This window comes from Dendrobium catenatum, unplaced genomic scaffold (genome assembly GCF_001605985.2).
Source record: "Dendrobium catenatum unplaced genomic scaffold, ASM160598v2 fragScaff_scaffold_1226, whole genome shotgun sequence".
Classification (NCBI taxonomy): Eukaryota; Viridiplantae; Streptophyta; class Magnoliopsida; order Asparagales; family Orchidaceae; genus Dendrobium; species Dendrobium catenatum.
Window position 1 is genome coordinate 240,801 of NW_021319688.1, and position 25,950 is coordinate 266,750.

Sequence of the window (25,950 nt, forward strand, 5' to 3'; positions counted from 1 at the left end):
TTGGCTGATAATGATACCGATATTGTTACTGATTCGCTGTCACAGCTTCCATTATTGATTCGTACTGTAATGGTTTTCTGTTACTGAGAATGTGGTTTTTATTACTAACCATGCATAATAAGATACTGATTTGATTTTGATATCGAATGATAGTATTTTATTATCATGAATTATTACGGTCTTTATATTTTTTTTATTTTTGCACAAATTCATGATCATATTGATTGTTATTGTTATGAACTAAATTATTACATGCATATTATTATTGTTTTGTCGTGTTTTGAGTTCAGTTGTAAAATTTTAGTAAGGGTGTTAATATTTGACATAACCCAAAACCTGACCAAGACCCAACCTGAAAAATTTAATGTTTGAGTCAACCTGTTAGCTAAATGGGTAGGGTTTTGGTTTCATTTTTTGTCCTATTCATAAAATTCGGTTAGGTTTGGGTTGACTCGAAAACTCAAAATAAACCGTCAACCCGGGTTGACCCAGAAATCTAGCATGCACTACACAGCACGATCCCGCACTCGCCTCGCCTCCGAACTCCACAATTCGCACCTAGGCTCGCACTGCGCTAGCCTCACATTCAAACTCTATAATCAGCGATCTCGCACTCACCTCGCCTGCAAAATGCAATCCCACGCTCACCTCGCATCTGGTTTGGATTGACTCGAAAACTCAAAATGACCCAGAAATCTCGCATGCACTACACAGCACGATCCCGCACTCGCCTCGCCTCCGGACTCCACAATTCGCACCTAGGCTCGCACTGCGCTAGCCTCACATTCAAACTCTATAATCAGCGATCTCGCACTCACCTCGCCTGCAAAATGCAATCCCACGCTCACCTCGCATCTGAACTTCATAGTCCACACCCAGATGACCAGACCTGCATGGGTGAACTTCATGACTTTATGATTTTTTTTATGAGTTTGATTTGATTTGAGTTTTGATCATACATATTTGGCTTATATCGATTTTGTGTCTTAATCCTTAAGTAAAATGTAATGTTAGTAGATTATAATAGCCCGTATTTTAGCACAATCAAATAATTTTTTTAGGAGTCATTATAAATCTAAATCACAAATCGTCTTCCTCATAACATATATATTATAGTGATTTAATTACATTAATTTCTTCATAATTTTTTAGCACTCATTCAAATCCTTAAGAAATTGATATATGTCGATACAAATACGGATTTTGGGTCCGTCAACTGTCCATTTTACAAACCAATTTCATCAGAAATTTTTAAATAAAATGGATGAAATTAATTTGCAAAACAGACACTCGATAGTCTCAAAATCTGCACTTGTATTGATAAGTGTCAATTTCTTAAAGATTTGTACCAGTGCCCAAAAGTTATGGAAAAATTAATGTAATTAAATTATTATAATATTTTTGTTATGATGAAGATAGTTTGTGATTTGAACTTATAATGAGACATGAAAATTTTTATTTAACTATATTAAAATACGAGCTATTACAAGGATATAATATGCGTTGTTGCTTCAATTAACATGAATTCATAGACTTTGTCATCTTTGATGTGCGTGGTAGAGTAGCCTCTATTATTACGAAGACGACAAATGAGATTAACCATCTATGTAGAGTTATCAAGACAAAAAAACCCAAATGATTTTTAGTTTAAGCTGAGTTCGCGTTAATATCTCATTCAATTTTAGAGGCTGATTCCTTCTACCAATATATGTAGGTGTGAAGTCCTCCATAATTTGCAGCTCACCACCAAAATATAGAATCAATCCAGACATATGTTTGTTGTGGTTATTGGTCTTAAGGGCTCTCGTATAGTTCGTTAATATTTTCTAATTGGCTCATTGAAATATGATGAAGAGCATAGAACGTTGCATTCTTAATCAAATTGTATGTGACTCGTTAGGAGGAGAATATGGTTAGAAAGATATCTACTATCGACTAATCATAGCAACAAATTATATTTAGGAGTAAATTAGGGCTACCATTAAATGAATTTGAATATATATATATATATCCCTCCCTCTCCACTAAATTTTCCTCCCCTTGTCCACCTTTGAACGAGTTATCCAAATGTTAAAAATGGGCAAATTTGGTATCATAATGTCCATTAGATAAACTATAAATTAAATAGTTTGGAACAATATCCTCTCCTTAAATCACATAATTTATATTTTGGTTTTTAATTATGTGATTAAGTTGTGTCTTTAGTGATATAAAACTATAAATATTATATTGACTAATAAAATTTATATTAAATATTTAGTGATATAATAATTAAATGCATATAATTTACTAATAAATATTATTTAATTAAAATGGTTATATAAAATATAATTAAATTAAAATTTTATCAATTTAGATAATCTAATGAATGCATGAAACTGTTTCACATAATCACCGAGCTTCAAAAAATAATATTGTGTATTCGTTAGACTTCAAAAAATGATTATACATATTCTAAAATACGAAAATTTCGTATCTCCTATTTTTATGTATCTACTCATTTTTAAATTATTACAATGTTCGGCTCCTCTTAGGCTTCGTTTGGGACGGCTTTCTTCTTGCTTCTTAAAGTGGCTTTCTAGTACAAAAATTAAAATGTTTGTACTAAAAAGCCGCTTTAAAAAGCAGTAAGAAAGCAGTCTCAAACGAAGCCTTAATTTCAATTCATATTACACTGCTTTTAAAAATATTGGCAAATAGAAATGAATAAAATAAACATCAAAGTTAATTACATGCATAATACTTAAATTTTGATTATTTATAGAGCTAATATTATCCTATGTTTAATTTTAAATTATGACCTAAATATTTACTTCACGATAAAATCCTTTTTTTTTTGTTTTAAATAAATTCTTAATAATTTGATCATGATACGAATGTTACATAAGTTTCATAGTTTAAAAAAATTTATTTCATTTTATAAATAAATAAAATATGAGCGTTATATATAATTCTAAGTATTAAAAAGATAAAAAAAATAATCATGCACTAATCAAGTTTTAAAAAGCATTAATTTTAAAATCTTTAAATTTATTTGAAAACCTTTACATTTATTTTAAAACAAATATAAAAATATAAATAATTAATTAATTTTTATATAATACATTAATACTCTTATCAAAATAACTAATTATCATAATATCCTAACCCAATATAAAAGCGAAGAAAAAAAAAAAGTTGCAAGAAAAACCGAGAGGATTCGCGAACTCTATAAAAGGAGCACTGATCTGACGTCCACCACTCAAAAAGAGTCCTTGCAAACTTGATCTCCTTCAGATCACAGATCGAGCAGAGATGGCTCAGCCTATCAAATTTGGTATCGTGGGCTGTGCGGACATAGCTCGCAAGCTATCTCGCGCCATCAAACTCGCTCCGAACGCCACCATCGTCGCCGTCGGAAGCAGATCCGAAGAGAAAGCCCGCCGTTTCATTGCCGACAACGGCCTGCCGGCGACCACGCGGCCGTACGGAAGCTATGAATCTCTGCTTGACGATGCAGAGGTGGATGCCGTGTACCTACCGCTGCCGACGAGCCTCCACCTCCGCTGGGCGGTGGCCGCCGCTGGCAAGGGTAAACACATCTTGATCGAGAAGCCGACGGCGCTCTGCGTCGCGGATCTTGACCAGATCCTCGAAGCCTGTGAGACCAACGGCGTGCAGTTCATGGACGGCACCATGTGGGTCCACCACCCTCGTACTGCTGAAATGGAGGATTTTCTCAGAAATTCTGATCAATTTGGCCAGTTGAAGATGGTAAGTTCAGAAACAACACTCCCGGCTGTTTGATTGCTTGGCCATATTTTCTCAATTTTGTTTCTATTTATTCATATTTTGCTTACAATTTTTTTTTTAAATAAGAAGTAATTTTTTATAATCAACCATGCTATATAGCCTGATAGTTATAAGAAAACTCATATTAGAATTTATAAAAAAATTATGATAATTTTATAATACTCGTAATAATAATAAAAAAATTCTTCTTCTCACAATACTTCTAAATTTAATTTTAAGCTAGATTTGAAAATTTTATACATTTAACATCAAAATCTTCTTTATTTACAAGACTCACACCCAAGGGTTTTATTCAATAAAATTGTGTATTTATAAATATATCAAGATCAAGTCATTCAGAATTTAATTGGAACACAGCTCACCTTGGCCTGTTGGTTGAGAGCTTATGCTTCCAATTAAGAGGTCTTGGGTTCGAGTCTTTGTGTATGCGTTGTGTGTGTGAGTTTGCCTTAAATGGCCTAAATGTCCAAAAAAAAAAGAATTTAATTGGAATAAAAAATATGTTTTACTATTTTATCGTGTATCTAGTATCTCGATAAAAATATAAAAAACAAAAACAAAAGATATCAACTTTATAAATAATTAAGATTTAAGTGTTATCTATAAAATTATCCTAATAATTTTATAAGCCACATAAATTTTACTATCTTTTAAAATCTAATTAGCATAATTCAAGTTGGATGGTTTAAGTGGAGGAATATATCTGACTTGTTGCGTGATAAAAAAGTATCCCTCAAAACTTAAGGGAAAATTCTATAAGATGGTGGTGAGTCCTGCAATGTTTTATGGTGCCGAATGTTGGTCATTAAAAGAGAAGCATAATACTAAGTTAAGGGTGGCAGAGATGAGGATGCTCAGGTGGATGAGTGGCTTTACCCTTAGAGATAGGATACAAAATGAGCATATACGTGAAAAGGTTGGAGTAGCTCCAGTAGAAGATAAGAGTATAGAGAGTCACCTTAGATACTTTAGTCACATAAAACGACAACCTTCCGATGACCCGATTAGGAAAGTAGAGGTGTTAGATTTGACTTATGTTAAAAAAAGTAGAGGCTGACGTAAAACGACTTGGTTAGAAAATATTAGAGATGATCTTTCTTTATTAAATTTAAACGAGAATTTGACTTTTAATAGGACATAATAGAGAAAAAGGATTCATGTAGCCGACCCACGTAGTGGGATAAAAGCTTGATGTAGTAGTTGTTAAAATCTTATTTCCCTTCCATTTTAAACTAAATCCCAAATTCAGAAACCGAGAGGCAATAAAATTAAAGAAATGTACACTTCTACATCTTCTCTTCTATTCATTTAAATCATAAATCTAAACAAATAATTTCAATAAAATTTAATCAAATTTAACATCTACCACACCAAATTATTCTCTAAATTTCACAACATTTATAATAATAATATATATGCAGGTGAGCAGCATAGCAAGCGTTTATGCGGACAGTAATTTCCTACAGAATAACATACGTGTGAAGGCTGACCTTGATTCACTTGGAGCTCTTGGTGACATTGGCTGGTACTGTATCCGCGCCATATTATGGGCTTCGGATTACAACTTACCCAAAACCGCTGTAGCTTTTCCTAACGCAGTCAAGAATGAAGCTGGTCTAATACTCTCATGTGGAGCTTCTTTACATTGGGAAGATGGAACCATTGCAACTTTTCACTGCTCCTTCCTCGCCCACCTAACATTTGAACTTGTAGCCGTTGGATCCAGAGGAAATTTATCCCTTAGTGACTTCGTAATTCCTTTTGAAGAGAACTCCGCTCCATTCACCTTTGTCTCTGATTCTGGTTTCAAGGAGCTCGTGACAGGATGGAAGTCATTGCCCAGCAAGAAGGTTGTCTCAACCTTTTTTCCGCAGGAAGCTCTGATGATCACCGAGTTTTCAAGATTGGTTGGAGAAATCAAAGATTCGGGAGCCAAGCCTGAGAAAAAATGGTCAGTTTTTAGTAGGAAGACACAGGTTGTGCTTGATGCTGTGAAGGAATCCATTGAGAAGGAATTCAAGGAAGTTGAGATTGTGGGTTGAGGAGGTTCATTGTTATGATTCTTTCAAATAAAGTAACCGTTCTACAAGTTAGTTCCAGATGTCGTTTCTTTTGTTGATGTTTTGTCAAATGCAGTTATAGTTTATGTAAATAAAACACTAAGCAAAGGTGTTTAATTAGTAATTGAGTTGGCGCAGATGTTATAGTTTTGCCGTGCAAAAATGTTTTGGCAATTAGATGTAGAACTCACTATACTGAAAAGCCTTAAGAAAGACACCATAAGTATCATATATCTGGAGATTAAATCCATGGATGTGATGGCTGGATGACTTTCGACTGTATGTAGAGCCAGTTTACCCAATCCAAACTTCTTTTCACCCAACCCCGTAATGTTGTGTGAGTTAATGGTGATGGTGATGTAAGCGGAATTAAAATTCAAAATATTGTCAGTTCCCCATGCAGAAAATAAAGAAAACTCATACATATGATTTCAGTCGTTTGAGACGACTTTCTTAATACTTCTCAAAATAACTTTTTAATATAAAAATTTAAATTTTTTACTAAAAAACCTGTTTTAAAAGCAGCAAGAAAGTGGCCCCAAATGAAACCTTAGAGTCACTATGAAGACAAGAAGGAAGCTCAAAGAAACAATATGTAAACCCAAAGAAAATTTCGACGACCCCAAAGATCACAAGTTAGGCCCAAGCCCAAACTATTATTATGAAGAATGTTGGACTTTTGGCATATATTTTAAATTTTTAAAAAATAAATTCTTTTTTTAATGATGTAAATATGTGTAGTTGTAAAAATATTTGCAGAAGGGGAGAGTAAGGAGTTGTCATGCATTGGTGGTATAAGTTTGATCATAAATGCTTGATAGCCTCATCTTTCTGATTGGTCACTTCAACCTCAACACAATTCACCCTCTAAAATCATTTTTGAATTTTATCATGAATTTGAATGGGTTATATATTAAGCTATAAATATGATTATGAATGAATGGACAATAAATTGTTGGATGCTTACAAAATCTGAAGTTTGAAACTCTTTGCACTTGGTGGCCACCCCTATCTCTTGGAGCTTGGTGGAAGTTTTAATTTTCATCCTCCTCTTTCCAATATCTCTTCTTCACTCATAAGGGAACATCTACGTAATTTCAGCATTTTTATCATCCCTCAAAACCTTTCTGCACCCCCCAACCTTTTCCTCCCCCTTTACCTATTCTCGGCAAATCCGACCTCTCAAGCAATAAACCACATATTTACACACCCAATAACTCTTCCCTGCATTCCACCACATCATTTGTAACATAAAAAACCACCAAACGAGCCCCTATATTCCAGCTTAGCCGCTGCCACCATTAAAAGAAATCGGCCCCATCGCATTTAGTTAGCCTAGTTAACCTTGGCTGATCTCCTTCTCAGCATAAAAAAATAATAATCTCAAAGAATGATCTTATTGAGCTACCAATTTGTTCTCAGCATCTTAGGTTTATTGTTTAGTAGGCACTTATCAGGTGGAAGGATTTGTCACAGTACAAAGCCACATGGGAGCTATATGAGATGATCAGGAGATTGTTCTCATCTTCCACTTCGAGGACATGGTGCTTTTTTGGGGGGAAAGTATTTATATGCTAGGGGGGACCAGGGGAGTTAATATTCACTATATAAGGAGGAGAGATATGGGAGAACTAATTAGTAAACTTTATTTAGGGAAAGATAGCTTATTTGAATTAAATTTACGAGAGAAATATGAATGTTTTATTAAGGGAAAGAGGCTGATTTAGATGGAATTAATTAGGAGATGCTTCATACTTGAAAAGGGCATATTTGGGGGCTGATTTCGAGGGGGTTAATTAGAAAATATTTTCTAATTGAAAAGGGCTGATTTGGGGGCTGATTTGGGAGGAAAAGAATTAAAGAAATATGACAGATTTGGAGCTGATTTGAAAGGGAATTTGGGAAGGGCTATTTTGGTATTTTATTGTTTATTGTTTGCTTTAAATAGTTGATTTACCCAAGGGTTAGGATATGTTATTTGTTTGTTGAATTTAGTTTATTCTTAGGTTATGAGAGCTCTAGCCGTCGGTTAGAGAATTGGGAGAGCCAGATCTTCCTCTCCAATTGAAGATCTGCTGTATCTTGTTTGTTCTCTTTCATATTCTCTAAAATAAAAAAGATTTGTGGTGTCTTCTTCTCAATTTCTCTTGTGATTTGTTGATTGGTTGAAAGTTCTTCTACATCATATCAATATGATGAATTCTTGAAGGTGTGATTATGAAAAAAAAAATTTGATAGGTGAATTTTCAAAAAATAGAGATCGTGAGATAATACAAAAGATAGGCCAACAAATACATGTGATGGAAAGATTGTGTGCATAGTATGCTAGAACATACAAAACTTTTGGAATGGCAAGCTATAAATTGCAAAACATTTGGCTTGAACTAAAAAATTTAGATGAATAACTTTCTCCCCTTTAACCATTGGGCCATTAATCCTTTTAAGTAATATGTTAGACCGGCCTACGAGGGGCAGGTCCTGGGCCGGTCGGTTCAGAAGGGATTGACCTATGTCCATACCAGGCAGAAGCCTGGTTCCTCCCAAGCTTAGCCTACTTTATTTGGGTGGGGTACACACATTAAGGAAGACAGAGAGGAGCAGGCGAGCTAGAAATTTGAATTGAAGGGGATGTTTGGACTTTTTACTTTGTATTGTTTACTTTTAATAGTTATTTTCATCCTAGGGTTAGGGTTATGCATGTCTTGGCTAAATTTGTATTTCTTGGCATCATAATATTCAAGAAGACATATAAGAATCTTATCCACTTTTTCATCATTTATATATTACTTACAAGTGTATGAAAAGAAATAATATTTGTTATGATTTGAATGTATATATCAGAAAAGGTATCATTTGAATGCATTTAAATAATTCATAGTTATGCATGTGAATTTTGTTAAGTATAAATTCTATACTGCTTATTGTGTTAAAATTCACTGGAAATGTATTATTTTAGTTGTGTTTATAGCTGTCGGCTAGGGATTAGGCAAATTGGATCTCCCATATTATATAATTATCAAAATTTCCTTGTGTTTTTCCATCAAATTTCCCTCAATTTCTGTTTTATCTTGTTGAAATTTCAAATTTCAGCAGTGAATTGTTCAATTTCTGCAAATATTTCCTATTATAATATCATTTTTTTATCATATCTATATATTATAAACCCTGCAACAACCTAAGAATATCAACAAACATATACATGAGAAGTAAAATAAATTTAGAGTCTATAACAATAGAACATACAAAATCATACAAACATACAAGTGATTTACATGTATTTATCTGGGTCTCGTATTAAATTACTCGAGCAAATTACAAATATAAGTTAACATGACATAGATGACCAGGTCTATTACGATTAAATTCAATTTTAAAAAAAAAGTGAATTCACCCTATGTAAGGCTGTTTCATCCTACCACACAAGCGGCCACATGCCTGCTTGGCAAGGCAAAATACCCTTACAAAATCGAGCTTCTTCTTTTTAAAATTTTGCACCTTCGCGTTCCAACAGTTAATTTCAGTTTTTTAAGCTTTCCTTCTTAAGATTTTGCCCTTGCAAGCCCTGTATAAAGCCAACCCAAATTGTTGGGATAATGACCATGATGATGGAACATTAAACACTTTTGAGTACACGTGGTTGTGTAACCAACCTGAAAGGTTTCAAACAAATCAGTGACAAAGGATTAATTTACTTATTACATCAGAAAACAACCCTATTTAGGAAAAATAAAGGCCAAATTTTCGAAACGAGCACCGTACAAATGACATTTAGGTGAACGAGCAGACTTTTTAAATAATTTGTAAACAAACGGATGCGCCGCTTGTTTTGACACATTCAAAGAATGCGCCCAACAAATTCGCCGTTCAAATAAGTACATTTTGTTGTAACAGAATTACAGGGTTTCGAACTCAGTGAAACGCGCTGAAACACTAAGCGCATTCTTTAGAATGCAAAAGAATGTGTTGTTCAGTCCAGCGCATTAAGTTCGGACTGGCTGGCTGACAGCTCAATTTCTGCGATTTTTTGTCCGTAGCGGGGGCAAGATCCGCCATTTTCGCCAATGCAAGTGCGGAAATTGATGGTGGTCGTTGAGTGCGGTGGTTGGCAGATGAAAATTGAAGAAAGATAGTGGAGATGAAACAGCTTATAAAAGGGGGCATGAGCAATTGGTTTTCTCCCACTCTTCCTCAAGCCCCCTCTTCCTCAAGCTCCCGGCTATCAATTTCTGAAGGTATGTTTTAATTTTTTTAGTTATATTAAAATTTTTTTGTTAATTTTGTAATTTTTATTGTTAGAGTTTTCAGCATATGTTACTTGAATTAATGTTGTAAGTTGATGTTATTGTAATTTGTGTAACTTGTTATGATGTATGTGTTGCAATTTATTTTTCATTTTATATTATTTTGTTGATATTAAGTTGAAATGTATGAAATGTTTTATAGATAATTTTTTGTTCAAGTACGAATAATTATGCGCAAGTGTAAGTAAAAGAGATGCGTCGAACAAATTTATTTATGCGCATTTGTTACTTATTTAATTTTGGTATTTAATTTTGTTTTTTTAAGACTAGCTTTAATTTATGATATTAATTATAATAATTTTTGAATTAAAATTTAAAAAATCCCAAAATATTAGCTAAATTTTTTTTAAGCCAAGTTGAATGACTCAATCAAAATGATTAAATAAATTAATTATCTTGATAAAATTATAGTAATAAATCAAATACAAATTTATAAAGACATCCACAGCTTCTTTAAACTATTTCTTTAAAATTTTGTTGTGAGATAATTTATAGTCCTTATATCAAGTATTTATGCTATGAGTCGTTTTAGTTTTTTGTTGATAGAAACTAAAATGTGGAAGCCGTATATTAAAAAAAACTAACTTTTATATTTTTATCCAAATACCAAAATAATTTTAAAAAATTTGCTAAAATTTAAAGCAAGTCATTAAATTGTATTTATAAATATAGGAGGAAGTTAAATATATATATATCAATAAGATTTTCAGAAGAAATTATATTTTATCAAGATGTTATTGATATATATTTAACTTCCTTCCATAACTATCAATTCAACTTAATGGCTTGCTTTAAATTTTAACAAAATTTTTAAAATCATTTTGATATTTGGAAAAAAGAATAAAAATTAATTTTTTTAAATATTCGACTTCCACATTTTAGTTTCTATCAACATACAACTAAAACGACTCATAGCATAAATACTTAATATAAAGCCTATAAATTATCTCACCACAAAATTTTAAAGAAATAACTTAAAGAAATTGTGAATGCCTCTATAAATTTGTATTTGATTTACACTACAATTTTATCAATATAATTAATTTATTTAATCATTTTAATTGAGCCATTCAACTTGGCTTAAAAAAAAGTTTAGCTAATATTTTGGGATTTTCAAATTTTAATTCAAAAATTATTATAAATAATATCATAAATTAAAGCTAGTAAAAAAAATAAAATTAAATAAGTTACATACGCGCATTAATAAATTTGGTCGACACATCTCCTTTACTTACACTTGCACATAATTATTTGTGCTTTAACAAAAATTTATCTATAAAACATTTCATACATTTCAACTTAATATCAACAGAATAATGTAAAATGAAAAATAAATTGCAACACATACACCATAACAAATTACACAAATTACAACAATATTAACTTACAATATTAATTCAAGTAACATATGTTGAAAACTCTAACAGTAAAAATTACAAAATTAACAGAAAACTTTTAATATAACTAAAAAAAATAAAACATACCTTCAGAAAGTGATAACTGGGAGCTTGAGGAAGAGAGGGCTGGAGGAAGAGTGGGAGAAAACCAATTGCGTTTGTCTCATTTTATAAGTTGTTTCATCTCTACTACCCCTCTTCAATTTTCATCCGCCAACCACTCGCACTCAATGACCACCATCAATTTCCGCACCTGCATTCACGAAAATGGCAAATCTTGCCCACGCTATGGACAAAAAATCGCAGAAATTGAGCTGTCAGCCAGCCAATCTGCATTGAATGCGTCGGACTGAACAACGTGCATTCTTAGAATGCGCTTAGTGTTTCAGCGCATTTCACTGAGTTCGAAACCCTGTAATTCTGTTACAACAAAATGCGCTTATTTGAATAGCGCACCAAAACAAGCGGCGCATCCGCTTGTTTACAAATTATTTAAAAAGTCTGCTCGTTCACCTAAATGTCACTTGCACGATGCTCATTTCGAAAATTTGGCCTATCACATCAAACCAAATCATTCTTCATGTATGCTAGATAACCATATGAGATAGGATTACTAAGTACAATTCCATGTAGTAAAACATTAGAGCATGAAAAGTACAAATCTAGACAAGAGAAGCAAATAAACAATAAATAAAAGCAAAAGAAATAAATATCATACCAGTAAACCATTTTCAGATCAGAACTCCAGCGAGATGCACTGTGAAATGAATGTTCCCTTCGGAAACGCCAAAACAAACGTTTCCAACCAGACCAAAGATCCCAGCAAACCCCCGTTGTTTGTTTTGGTAACCCTAATTCCAGCAAAAATGACCTCCATCTCCATGCCCTTCCTCTTCCCTTCCCAAACCAAACACAGCATTTCACCCAAATTGGTCAGTGTTGCTCCATGCAAAAACTTTGGTAGCTCCTTATCCAGTCCGTCCAGTGGCCTCCACTCGTCGTTCGTGAAATCATACCCTTTGATCTTCCCCAGGTAACTATAAGAGTAAAGAACTTCCCCCACAGCGGCCGCCCTACCCCTCCACCCTAGATCCAGCGTTGTTGGCACCATACTCCATGCTTTATCCTGCATAACTTCTGCCTCTGCCGCAGCCACAGCGGGATCTAATACCACACCGCCACGATCCGCCATCGCAAGCAGCTTTCCCCCAATAACTGCATTTCCGTGCATCCACTTCTCTCGGATCTCCGGTGGGCTTGAGATCCGCCTCCATCGCTCCTTCTCCGGATCGAATTCCTCAGCCCAATACTTGTTGATGGGGTGGCAGCCACCTACAACGTAGATCCGGCCAGAAATGACACCAGCAGCGGCAAACTCGCGGGAAGCAGACATATGGGGGCCGAGACGCCAATAATTGAATCGGGCATCGTATATTTGTACGACGGATGAGGGAATGCCGTCGATAGAGCCCCCGAGGAGGAAGAGAGAGTGACCAAGGGAGACAGCTGTGCAACCGAGGGGAGAGACAAGGGGCGGCGCAGGGAGTGGGATAAGAAGAGGGGAATGATTCCAGCAGAGACGATCAAGGATATACCAACGAGATTGGTCAATAAGAGTGTGGATGCTGATGAAGAGGAAGGACTGCGACGCGCCGACTTCGAGGCGGACGGAGAAAAGGAGAGGGGAGCGAAGAAAGGTGCGCCACGCACGTGATACAGCGGCGAGCAAGGGGTGATACGATGGCGGGACTCGAGCGATGCAGAGGATGGCAAGGTCATCAGGAAGCGAGGGTATCAGGCGAGATATCGGCGGTGGCAACGCGGGAGAAGACGCTGTGAGAAGCGGAGGGGGAGGATCGATCATCGGTCGCGGACTGTTGACCATCTATAAGAGATGATCGTCGCAAGCCGAGGCGGCGGCGAAGTAGTGGATAGAAATTAAGAGCGAGTCTTGTGGGTAACAGGAACGAGCAGCGAGATATCATCTTTAGCGCGCGTGGGAACCAATAATTGACTCGTGTCAATGTAAAATAGGGAGATTTATATATATTATTATATATTATTCTATTTATATATTTAACATCTAAAATTTTAATATTACATATATATCATATATAGTTCATTTTCATATCAAATATGAATATTAGAAATGAAATATATGAATTATAGGAAGGAAATATGAATGTTATATTTGATATTAAAATAATATAGGATAGTATAAATGTAATATTGAAGTTTTAGATATTAGATATATAAATAGAATTGTATAAAATGGTATGTAAGTAAATTTCCCTATAAAATAACATTACACAAATTAAATTCATTAAATAATAGGATAATAAATAGATAGACAAAAAAAAAAAAAGAATACCCTAAAGCACTATTTAAAATTTTACAATATATCAACCTCAGTGCAATTATGATAAAATCAGAAGTAAAAAATGCACATCTAATCGAAAGAGAAAGAAGCTCTCGGATTTTCTAAAGAGAGAGAGAGAAAGAAACTCGTTTTTTTTTTTTTTTTTTTGAATTTTTCTGCTTTCGCGGGTTATCTGCGGACGGTGGTTTTGGAGGCAGCGGACTATCGGACGGAGGTTGCTTGGATCCATGGCCCCCGTTCGTCGTTCTGATGATAATCGGCAGTCCTCTGGCCGCTCTTCTATTGCACATCGTCGAACGGAGGTTCGTTCTTTTGGAACAGATCGGTTGGTTGGTAGGAGTGGTAATAATCTTGTGATCAGGGAGGTCGCTCGACCTCCGATCTGGCAAGAAGTGGTTGTGGAAGGAAAATGCAAGAAGGTTGTGATGTAACGAGGCGTGGACGGTGATAGAGATCTTGCAAAGGAAAGAGGTATTGATGGAAATCGAAATTCTGAGGTGTCATCATCTGCGGGTTTGATTTTAAAGGTAAATAAATTCGTAAGAAACAATGAGGATCTTGTTGGCCGTAATATAGTATCTGAAACGGATGATTTGGGAAACCATGGGAAATTTACCGGCAATGTTCTTGAGGAGGATTTGTTGACAAAGGCTAATCAGGTCAGGATTGAGGATGGAATTGTTAATAGAAATGAGTTGAAGGCATAATTCAGTGAAGCATGGAAGAAACCCCAGCATATCAAGATCTCCTTTAACGGTGATCTTGCTGAGATGTCGGAGGACGGAATTGCTGTCAAATTAAATGCTGATAAGGAATTGTTGAATTCACAATTGCTAAAATACTCACTGGTAATCAAGGTTTTAGGAGATAAAATATCATTTCCGATATGCAGCTTAGACTAAGAAGGCAGTGGAATAGGTTTGGAAGTTTTCACATGACATTGCTTGGTATGAATTGGATTCCATACTCGTTTAAAAATGAGGTAGCAATGGATGAAGTCTTAAATGGTGGGTCGTGGTACGTGGGGGGATACATTGTGGGTATGGATAAATGGTCGCCGTTGTTCAATCCCAATTCATTTAAAGGCATCACTGCACCTGTTTGGGTTCATCTTCCCTGTTTACTTCTTTATTGCTGTGACGAAGAGAACATTGCTAGAATTTCTATGCAAATTGGAGTACCGATGTAGGTGGATGGAAATTCATTTAAATGGGGAAAACGAGAATTCGCCCGGGTGTGCGTAAGAATAAACTTGAAGAATAGCCTTCCAAATGGAGTTTGGATTGATGGCATAGCATGCCGATTTTTTCAGAAAATAGAGTATGAGAAAATAGACTTATTTTGTTATCAATGTGGCAAGGTTGGTCATGATAAAAAGGTATGTCCTCTGGGCTTGAGGCCTGTTACTAGCGAGAAGACTGGAAATAAACATAATGCAACAAGTGTTGAGACAGTTCATGCTGATGGTGAAGCTCATGGGAATGACTATGGACCATGGATTCTTGTTTGGTTCAAGAACAGGAAAGTTACAAAGAGAAGATATGCAAAGGGTGGGAGGAATGGAAGAAATTTGAAAACGATGAATCATGATGTGCAGATTACATATCAAAAAGGTGTGAAGGAGGTGGATACAGAAATGGCACATATTGATCAACAGGATGTGGACAATGGCAAGTATTTTGATTTGGTGAAGAATAATACGGGATTGGGATTGAACATTGATGTAAATAATAAGTTTGAAGCTTTAATAGAAGACATTGAAGAAGGTGAAATAGTAAATCATCTCACAGTGGAGCAATCACTAGCAAATTTGGCTGATGAAGAAATTATGGATGTAGTGAAAAATGCTGAAGTAATCTTAGATGGTTCGAAGAATGCTGTTGCTGTTAACAGTAATGTGGTCAAGCTCAAATTGGCCAAAGAGGTGAAGTCTTTGGGGCCTCTTGAACCCGAGCATAGGAAGAAGAGAAGAGATGGTAAAGGTTGTATGAAAGGCGGGGATTGTTCCCCTCAGTTGGTTTAATGTCATCCATTGTCTTCTGGAATTGTAGGGGAGACAGAAAGAGTGAGGCCTCTCTATATTTGAAGGAGATTGTTAGGGATTATGATGTTTTTTATTTTGGAATTGTGAAGACTAGACTTAATAAGGTTGATAGAAGGGATGTGGACAGCCTGATTGGTAGTAGTTTGGATTTCTTCCATCTCCCAGCTGTTGGTACTTCTGGGAGAATTTTGGTTTTATGGAATATGAATGTGGCTTCTTTTGTGGTTGAGAATAGCTCTTCTCAAGTGGTAGTAGGGGATCTTACCACACCCTCTTTGGGTGTTTGGAAGGTGGCAACTTTTTATGGTAGTAACTGTTATGTTGAAAGGAGGAGCCTTTGGAGTCTGTAGGAGGGGATTTTAATTGTATTTTGAGTAGTGATGAGAAGAAGGGTGGGAAGAGGTTCCTCTTGTCTAGAGGTTCTAGGGAGATGAGAGATTTTATGACTAACACTGATTTACATGATGTAGGTTTTGTTGGACCAAATTTTACTTGGTGCAATAACAAAGAGGGAGCTTCAAGGATATGGGAAAGGCTGGATAGATGCTTGCTGAATTCAGCATCTTTACATTTGGTTCCTTCTGAAAAGGTGCGGCACTCGGGTGGCGTCTGATCACTGTCCAATTATTTTTAAATTGGAAACTTTGCAGCTTAACAAAACAAGGTTCATTAGATTTGAAGATACTTGGAGATCATATCCGGCGGTTTGGAATATTGTTTATAACTCTTGGAAGAGAAAGGATTTTGGGAATGAAGTGGAGGTTCTTCAAAGAAAGCTTAGAAGGACGCTGCGAGCTTTATTCTTTTTGAGTAAAAACAAATGTAAGGATTTGTGTAAACTGAAAGAAGAATTGAAGAGAGAAATTCTGGAGTTACAGACTAAAGAGGCTTCGGTGGATGCTTTTTCTGTTGAAGACTTGTTCATGCTTAGGAGCAAGGTTCATGAGCTCAATGTTACTCTTAAAAGAGTATCTACTTGGTGGAATCAAAGGGCTAAGGCTAGATGGCAAGAGGAAGAGGATACAAACTTAAAATTTTTTCATAACTTTGCATCGGCTAGGAAAAATGCAAAGTTGATAAGACAAATCAAAGATGATAATAACCAAATGGTGGAAGATGAGGAGCTGATTGAGCAGGTTTTTCTTCAAATTTTTGAAGAAAAATGGAGAAGCGAAGAATGTCAGTTGACTGGTTGGCCTGTGATTGCTGAGGAACAGAGACTGAATTTGTTGGATAGAAAAGCTTTGGAGGCAGAATTTCTCTTGGAAGAATGTAAGGAGGCTGTATTCCAGTAAGGTAATAATAAATCACCTGGGGTTGATGGCGTGACCTCCTTTTTTTTAAATGCTATTGAAAACTAGTTGGAGACATTACTTGGAAGGCTATCAGGAAATTTTTTACTACTGGTAGTATGCACAAAGAATGGAAAGATGCATTGATTGTTCTTATACCCAAAGTAAAGAATCCAAATGTACCATCTAATTTTTGGCATATCAGCTTATGTCAAACTACTTACAAGATTGTAGCTACTATGTTAGTAAATAGGCTGAAGAAGCTTATGCCCAAAATGATTTCTGAAGAGCATATGACTTTCATTCCAGGTAGATCCATATCTGAGCATTGCATTTTAGCTCATGAGATTTTTTAACAAATTTAAAATCTCAAAGAACAAAAAAGAGATGATGGCGGTGAACTTGACATGGAACAGGCTTATGATAGCATGGGATGATCAACCTTACTTCAAATTCTCAATTGGTTTGGTTTCCCTACGGTTTTCTCAGGATTTCTCATGGAATGCGTGGTGAATGTGAGGTTCTCTATTATCTTAAATGGGAAGATGCTGAGATGGATCAGTGCTTGTAGTGGATTCCGGCAGGGATGTCCACTCTCCCTATATTTGTTTATTATGTGTTCGCAAATGTTGTCAAATTCTATGGAGCAGAGGGGACAGAATTTGGGTATTCAGATTTCTCAAAGAGGGCCAAAGGTTACACATCTGCTTTATGCCGATGATGTGCTTGTGTTTTCAAAAGCTACATGTACTTTGGCAAGATTAGTGAGGAAAATTGTTGAAGATTTTTGTAGGTGGACAGGTCAGAAAGTGAACATCAATAAGTCCCAAATTTTGTTTGGGAAAGCTGGTATAAGATATCATAAAAGGAAGGTGGCTGAAATACTTGGGTTCAAAGTTGTGAAGGAATGGAAGTACTTGGGTATAAAGATATCTCTAAGGAGATTAAGGTTGGCTGACTTTCAGGATTTCTTGAGTCAAGTAATGGATAGATTAAATGTGTGGGGTAAGAAGTCTTTGTCTTTGGGAGGCATAATTACTTTATTGAAGACTTCTTTACTTTCTATGCCAAATTTTATACTCACACATTCCATTGTTCCTAAGAAAATTCTATATGAAATTGAGAAAATGTGCAGAAATTTTATCTGGAACAAGCCGGATGGGAAGAAGGGATTATATTATGTGGCTTGGAGTGAGATTTGTAAGCCAAGATGTGTAGGTGGATTAAGGGTGCAATCTTTAGTTATCAGAAATGGTACACTGAGGGCAAGGTTGGCTTGAAACTGTATTCAGAACTCGAAGACTCTTCTTCACCGAACCATAACTGCCAAGTATGAAGAGGATATTTTGGATGGAATCTGTAAAAAAAAATTCATCCAGTGCTTTGCAAATACTAAAAGATGGAGGAAGGCATCTTAAGAGTATTGTGAAATGGAAGGTGGGTAGTGGGAATAGAATTAATGTTCTTGGTGACATTTGGCTGTTAGACAAAAGTCTCATTGATTGGCCGACTTTTGTGGATTGTATAGCCTTGGAAGATATGATGGTGCAGCAGCTAATCTATGAAGATGATAATTGGGATGATATGAAACTAAATATGTTCTTTCATGAAGATTTGGTAATGTTAATCAGGCAGGTTAAAATTAATACCTCGGTGAAGATGGATAAGCTGGAGACTATTAGTAAATTTTCGGGTAGATCTATATCAGCTTTGTCATATGATTTTGTGCTAAGGGATAAATATATGGATGATGACGTTGGTTTCTGTATTTGGTTAAAGAACCTTAAGCTCAATAGCAAAGTGGAACTATTTTGGTGGCGTTTAAGTAAGTTTGCTATACCTACCAATCATTTTCTCAAGTATAGAAGAATTGCTGTTTATGACTCTTGTGCTAGAGGGTGTCAAGAGGTTGAGAATTATGACAGTATAGTGGTCCATTGCAAATAACTTAATGAGGTTATTTCTACAATTCAAGGATGGGGATTTGTTGTTCCTAAGTTTCATTCAAGAGTAAGAGTATGGCAAGACTGTATTGCACAACAGTTTTTATGTCCTGAAAAAACCGTAACCTGGTGAAGCATGGCAAGGCTGCTATGTCTAGGAGCATGGTGGCGGCAAATGTCATTTCTTTTTCCACATTAAAATCTAATCTATATCTAGATAGCTGGGGTACAAATCTCCCTTGGGAGTCTATTACATCTTGGCACCCTCCACCGCTAGATTGGATCAAGATTAATGTGGATGCATATTGGTTACCTTCTAATCGGGCCGGCATTGGTGGGATCTTCAGAGAATACAAAGGTAGACTTCTTTTTGCATTTGGTAAGAGTACTGTTCATTGGGATATTGCTCAAGTTGAGCTTGAAGCAATTTTTACAATAAGGGAGTTCATCCAAACATGGATGCTTGAAAGCAAAGGAATTATAATTGAAAGTGATAATTTCAATGTGATTACACACATTCAACATTCTTTGAGAAGGTGGAGTGGCAAATGGAGAATTGGCCGATTAAGGAGCTTCTCTTCCTTAAGGATTTTAATAAAATTGTTTATCATCATGTAAATAGGGATTGTAATCGAGTGGCTGATTTTTGTGCCACTTTGGCACTTGATAGTAGTTTTACTTTTGATAGTTTCTCTTTTGGTAACATTCATTCTTCTTTGCTTGAGTTAATCAAGGAGGAGTGCTACACTTTTAGCATTTGTAATTAGTTTGTTTGTTCCATTTCAATGCAATTTCTGCAAATTAAAAAAAAATTATGATAAAAGCATCATAAGGCTTATACCTTAAATTATTATTATTATTATTATTTTAAATGAGCCGTACGCCTCAATTTGGTTGAGATGCGTCTAGTCTCGCTAGTATGAGGTGTACACCTCATCTTATATTTATATATTTTTATTAAAATTTGTCTAAATCCTAAACCAACCACATTCATTTAATCTCAAGTCACAACAACTTCCTCTCAACTATCTCGACCTCCAACCCTCTGCCTCCTCTGCAGCCACCACCGTCGTAGTCGCCGTTAGGGATCACTTTGAAGAAGGCACACCATTGCCACTTTCTTGTTTAAAAATTTTAAAGTATTACTCTTATCTTTATATTGACGATAAATATTTATGAGAGAAATGTGTTGAAATAAAGAAACCCTCACTTATGACAGTGCAGATGATTTTTGAGTTGTTATCAACTATTTCAAATTTCTTTATGAGTTAAATGTCAATGAGTAGTAAACTCGACAATAAGGAATTTGGTTTGAACTTGATGTTATATGATACTTTTATGTTATTCTTGTATTTTGTATTTTTTATTATTGTAATATTTAGATTTCAATTTTATTTCATGCAATTTATCATTACCGCTATACGTCTTTACATTTTTTTTAAATATTTATGTCAATTTATTAATTGATAGTTCAATATAAAGTTAATATATCATATTTTAACATATTTATGTCAATATGGGATAATTTATAGGCCACTCTGTTAGTTAATTTTTGGGACATTTAATTAAAAATGTCTTAATATTTCCGTAGTAAATTTGTGTGAGTGTGTGTGTAGTGTGTACACCCAGGCATTGACTCACTACAAGACTCACATAGAGTTGCACATCCAGCGAGTTTCATTTCTTCTATTAGTATTGTTGCTAAATTTTAATATTATTGTTGCGGGCTAGAATATACATGGCAATAAAGTTAAAAAATTTCCGTCTCAGCGTTATACGGATATCCAGAACACAAATAGAACAAGAAACAGAACACCAGGATTTTTACATGAAAATCCTGAAAGGGAAAAAACCATGAGGCATCGCCCAGTTGAAATAGTTCAACTAGTGTTTTGTTTGAAATACAAGAGCTCGACTCGTCCACAAAGCTAGGACGATCAGATTACAATGAATCTCTTTTAAGATGAGATTCAATTACAAAGTTGAGCAGAATTCAGGTGTCGTCCGAAAGTTGGACTGAATTCTGGCGTCACTAGGGCGGCGGGAAGAACTCCAGCGGCGGTGGTGGTCGAGGAGGAGTTATTCTCTCCTATCATTCTTTTCTCTTCTTCTCTTCTTCTTCCTTTATTCTTCCTTTCTTCTTGCATGGATCCCCTCTCATGGGAAATGAGGAGTCTATTTATAGATTTTATGGAGTGGCATAGCTCGTAAATAGGTGTGAGATCAGGGGCAAATAGGAAGTGGTCGAATGGATGGCTGATATTGAATCCCTTGATCATACACCGTTCGTTAGATATTTGAAGGTATTAATGATGTCAGAATTTGATGATCTTGGGCTCGTTGGATTTTTCTCGTCAAGCCGTTCGATTCGACTATAAGCTCGTCAAAATTGGAGACCGTTTTGTAACTCGAATTGTGGTAAGAACTTTCCAACAGCACTTCGGGTGCTTGATTTGGGCTCGGATTGAGTTGAGTTTGGTGTCGTTGGGTTCGTATTTCCGAGATGCTCAGTTTGACTATAAGCTCGCTGAAATCATAGTTCAGGTGCTCCCGGATTTAATTTTTGAAGTTTCCGGCTTGATATTGCCTCGAGATTCATGCTCGATCAAAATGATTTTTTGAGAATATATAAGTTATATAACTATAGGGTACTGTCACTGTACTTGAAGCTACCTCCCATCTTTTCGTGGTACACGAGTGGCCTATAAATTATCCTAGATTTATGGAAGGCCTTAGAGCATCTCCAACGGAACTCCAAACGCTTGAATACCATTGCCCCAGAGCTCCAGTCGAATGGTAAAACTTCCGCTATTTCCTTGCGGGTGAATAGTGGGACACCAATATTGGTGTTGCACTGTTTATCATCTCTATTTTTCTGCCTCTACCGAACTTGTCAAGAAATGCGCGTAAGAAGAGAAAGACTGTTACCTTCGCAAAATGGAGTTCGATTGGAGATGAATCGCAACATTTTTTAAGTTTCACGACATTTGGAGTGAAAACGTGATTTTCCATTGGAGATGGTCTTAGGATGTTGGGGTTGGATTGTGTTAGCCAGCTATGACACATCAGGACTAATGCTCTACCGTGTAAAGTAAGAAGAAAATATTAGCTTGTAGTTAGTATATTATGTTTGTTAGATTGTATTATGTTCTATTTCTTAACATTGATTATATTTGTTACATTGCATTGTGTTGTATTTAGTAGTATTGAGTATGTTTGTTATATTATTCGTTGTTTTCTTTATTATCATTGACTATATATATTATTTTTCTTAGCATTGCCTCCGAGTTTAACATTCAATGAATAAAATAGTTTAATTGGCTTAATTCTTTTAACATGTATGGAAATCTCAGGCAATAACATATTTTTTTAACAAATCATATTTCAAACAGACTTAATACGGTACCTCATTACCCAACTATAACGTAAGATCAATTATTATTTCTTTAAAGCATTCAGTTGGAGGAATCTTAAAAGGACTGAGTTACATATCTAAATACTTATGGTACCAAAATGATATATCATCTCATAAGTTAATTCTATAATATCCGTCTACAAAACCTATAACTTAAAAAGGATAACAAACCTTACAAATAACATAAAAGTGATTACACTGTTGTTGGTCCTCCAATAGCAGATTTATATGTGCATGGAGTTGAGTTTGTGTGGGACAACAAATAAAGTAAAATTAAAACTTGTATTGTAAATTTTGCCAATCAACTAGGTTTAAAAATTTCGCCAATCAACTAGGTTTAAAAATTTCATTCGCTTGTCTCCAAGCAAAAACTTCCTCATTTTTTGTTTATACAAGTCCAAAATAAAAGCTTACTCAATTGGATCTCAAGGTTGATAAAGAATAAGATTTTCAAGATCACAACGTAGCCTATTTACAACGTCCGAACATCAGCCTTCCCTTTCACGGCGTACCTCTTGAAAATGCATCTAAGGAAAGTGAGCACCCAGAAGGTATCGATCTTGCTAAAAAAAACTTAGATTCAACATATTTTCATCCTCTAGCATTTAGAAAATTTTTAGTTATATTACCATATGTCTTTATCGTCTCTGCATTAAAATACCAAAGTACATGATCTTTGTCATATGTCCACACATGCATGAAACATCTGAACATCTCATTAGTGCTCGCATGTTGCTAGAGTGAACTGTCAGAATACTTTTACATACACTCATGCATTCGTTTGCTAACGATGCCCACGAACTCCTCCATCAATATACCACGAGACTTCTCATTATCGAGCAGGGGTGGAGCCAGGATTTTTTTATGGGGGCATAAATTATAATACCCTCTACTTTTTTACCTGCGTTTAGCATCAACATTGGTGATTTATTTTTTTTCTTCAGAATTGTCATTCAAAAAGAAAAAATTAACCTACAATTGAAAAGATTTGCTATTCTTATTCCCCCTCAAACTTAAGGAAAAATTCTATAAGATGGTGGTGAGACCTGCAATGCTTTATGGTGCCGAATGTTGACCATTAAAAGAGAAGCATAATACTAAGTTAACTGTTGCAGAGATGAGGATGCTTAGGTGGATGAGTGGCTTGGCCCTTAGAGATAGGATACGAAATGAGCATGTACGTGAAAAGGTTGGATTAGCTCCAGTGGAAGATAAGATTAGAGAGAGTCGTCTTAGATGGTTTGGTCACATTAAATGGAGACCTTCCAATGACCCGGTTAGGAAAGCTGAGGTATTGAATTTGAGTTATGTTAAGAAAGGTAGATGTAGTCCTAAAAAGACTTGGTTAGATTGTTGTTGGAGCAGACTTCTTGAGTAAATGGGGGTTGTGCCCCTATTATAGATCCACCCCTATTATCCGACCAATATATTTTGTAGAACATAAGGCAATATAAGATAAAAGTTTTCTTCAAAAAAACAAACAAGCTGCTAGAGAAAAATGCACTCAATGCTCACCTCCACTTTTACAACACTCACTTAAATAGCTGAAGTTCAACTATGTAAATCATTTCAAATTTCTCTTTCAATAACATCCAATAAAGACATTCACAAAGAATTCTAACAATCACATCAGTATCAATAGCTCCTCCCTCAACATGGCCTCCCATCACTGACGCTATACAGGATCACCATTGATATATCATAAAAAAATTATCTTGATCAGACACGAATCTTAAAGAAAAATTAGGTTGGAAACTTCAAAAATTAAATTGGAGACAGTATGAACTCCGATTTCAGCAAACCCATAGTCGAACTAAACATCACGATAATATGTACCCAACGACACCAAATTCGACCCAATCCGAGCTCAAATTGGTCCAAATCAATGACCTGAATCTCATTTTGAAGGTTCAAACCATAATTTGAATTACCAAATAGTTTTCAAAACATGGCATGCTTATAGTCGAATCGAGCGGCTCGATGAGAAGAATCTAACGAGCCAAAGATCGCCAAATTATGACATCATTAAGGCCTTCAAATGCGTAATAAATGGTTCACGGCAAGGGGTTCAACATCGCCCGTCCATTCAAACCGCTGACTGACGTAGGACTTCTACCCAATGCTGGACCTCTACTCATCACCAGAATCCTACCCGACGTCAGACTTCTATCTGACGCTAGACTTCTGTCCATCGACAGACTTCTACCCAACGTCGGACTTGCGCTCGTCATCAGATTCCTATCTGATACCAGACTTCCACTCGTCGCCAGACCCTATCCAATGTTGGAATTCCACCCATCATCAGATTCCTGCATGAGGCCAAACTTCCTCTTGTCACCAGAATTCCATCGGGATTCTACCCGAGGTCAGACTTCTGCTAGTCGTCGGCATTCGTCGGACTTCTATCCGATGCTGGACTTCTGTCCACCGCTAGACTTCTATCCGACGTCGTCCTTCTGACCTCCGTCGTCAAACAAAGGTCTTTACGACCTCCGTTGCTAAACATTGGTCTTTATGTCCTCCGTCACTCGCCGACTACGGTCCTTCCGACTTACATCGCCCACCGACTATAATCCTTCTGACCTCCGTCGCCCACCGAATATGGCCCTTCCGACTAAGCAAATACATCTATATTGACTCTTTATATTCCCACATTATGATGTACTTCATATGATGTAAATGAAGCCAAGGCCTTCTCCCTAAGGAAGGGCCTCATTTGTAATCAACTGCAAAATACTAGTGGATTCATTCAAACTAAGCTAGGCCCCGTGGTTTTTGCTCCTTTTAGGGGTTTTCCACACAAAAATCTAGTTTCTCCTATAAATGTCGTACGAAGCTAAGACGTTAAACTTTAAATTTCTCTATCGCCGCGAATACTCTATGACGCAACAACCATGATTCTAAAGCCCAAACATGTTGATCCCATTTGACAACACAATACTAATGCACTTTTAATATATATATATATATATATATATATATATATATATATATTACATATGCACAAACAAAAATGAATAATATCGCTATCAACTAAATTTAGTTGTAGATTAGTATAAATGATAAAAGTTTAATTATTTTTTTAAATTATAATACAAGTCTCCCGGTATACGAGCAACTCACAGTAGAATTTTATTATATATGTAATTATGTATATTACTTAGAGCTAGGCGGCCTGTTTTTTTTTTTTATCATCAACTATGCCTATTTTTAATTTTTTTAAAACACGTTTAATCATAATATTTAGTTACTAACAATACTTAGTTTAGAAATTTATCCTGAGATTTATCAGGCGCTCAAATCCCGATAAACAGGAATACAGGATC

At 35.6% G+C, this 25,950-nt stretch overlaps 2 protein-coding genes across 5 annotated transcripts; one reads left to right on the forward strand and one right to left on the reverse strand.

The window, feature by feature from the left end:
* Positions 1-3,206: 3,206 nt before the first annotated feature.
* LOC110112381 (uncharacterized oxidoreductase At4g09670) lies at positions 3,207-6,015 on the forward strand. The gene is made up of 2 exons (XM_020844581.2): positions 3,207-3,753; positions 5,214-6,015. The coding sequence occupies exons 1-2, from the start codon at positions 3,295-3,297 to the stop codon at positions 5,832-5,834; spliced, it is 1,080 nt and encodes a 359-aa protein (XP_020700240.1). The 5' UTR covers positions 3,207-3,294; the 3' UTR covers positions 5,835-6,015.
* Positions 6,016-9,052: 3,037 nt separating this feature from the next.
* Positions 9,053-13,553, reverse strand: LOC110112380 (F-box/kelch-repeat protein SKIP6-like). 4 transcript variants are annotated; one of them, XM_028699271.1, is made up of 2 exons: positions 12,269-13,553; positions 9,053-9,522 (listed from the first exon to the last, which is right to left on the reverse strand). In XM_028699271.1, exon 1 carries the CDS (start codon positions 13,433-13,435, stop codon positions 12,287-12,289), a length of 1,149 nt encoding a protein of 382 aa, XP_028555104.1. In that variant the 5' UTR covers positions 13,436-13,553; the 3' UTR covers positions 9,053-9,522; positions 12,269-12,286. The 4 variants fall into 4 exon arrangements, with proteins under 4 accessions (XP_028555104.1, XP_020700236.1, XP_028555105.1 ...); XM_020844577.2 differs by having other exon boundaries at positions 9,053-9,502; positions 12,269-13,552; XM_028699272.1 differs by lacking the exon at positions 9,053-9,522 and adding an exon at positions 9,620-9,866.
* Positions 13,554-25,950: the final 12,397 nt, after the last annotated feature.

What these genes read in the sequence shown, in the direction of transcription:
- LOC110112380 (XM_028699271.1), bottom strand. Translation starts at nt 13,435, where the DNA reads ATGGTCAACAGTCCGCGACCGATGATCGATCCTCCCCCTCCGCTTCTC.
- LOC110112381 (XM_020844581.2), top strand. Translation starts at nt 3,295, where the DNA reads ATGGCTCAGCCTATCAAATTTGGTATCGTGGGCTGTGCGGACATAGCT. An exon ending in AATTTGGCCAGTTGAAGATG is followed by an intron (nt 3,754 to 5,213) that starts GTAAGTTCAGAA and finishes ATATATATGCAG; the next exon opens with GTGAGCAGCATAGCAAGCGT.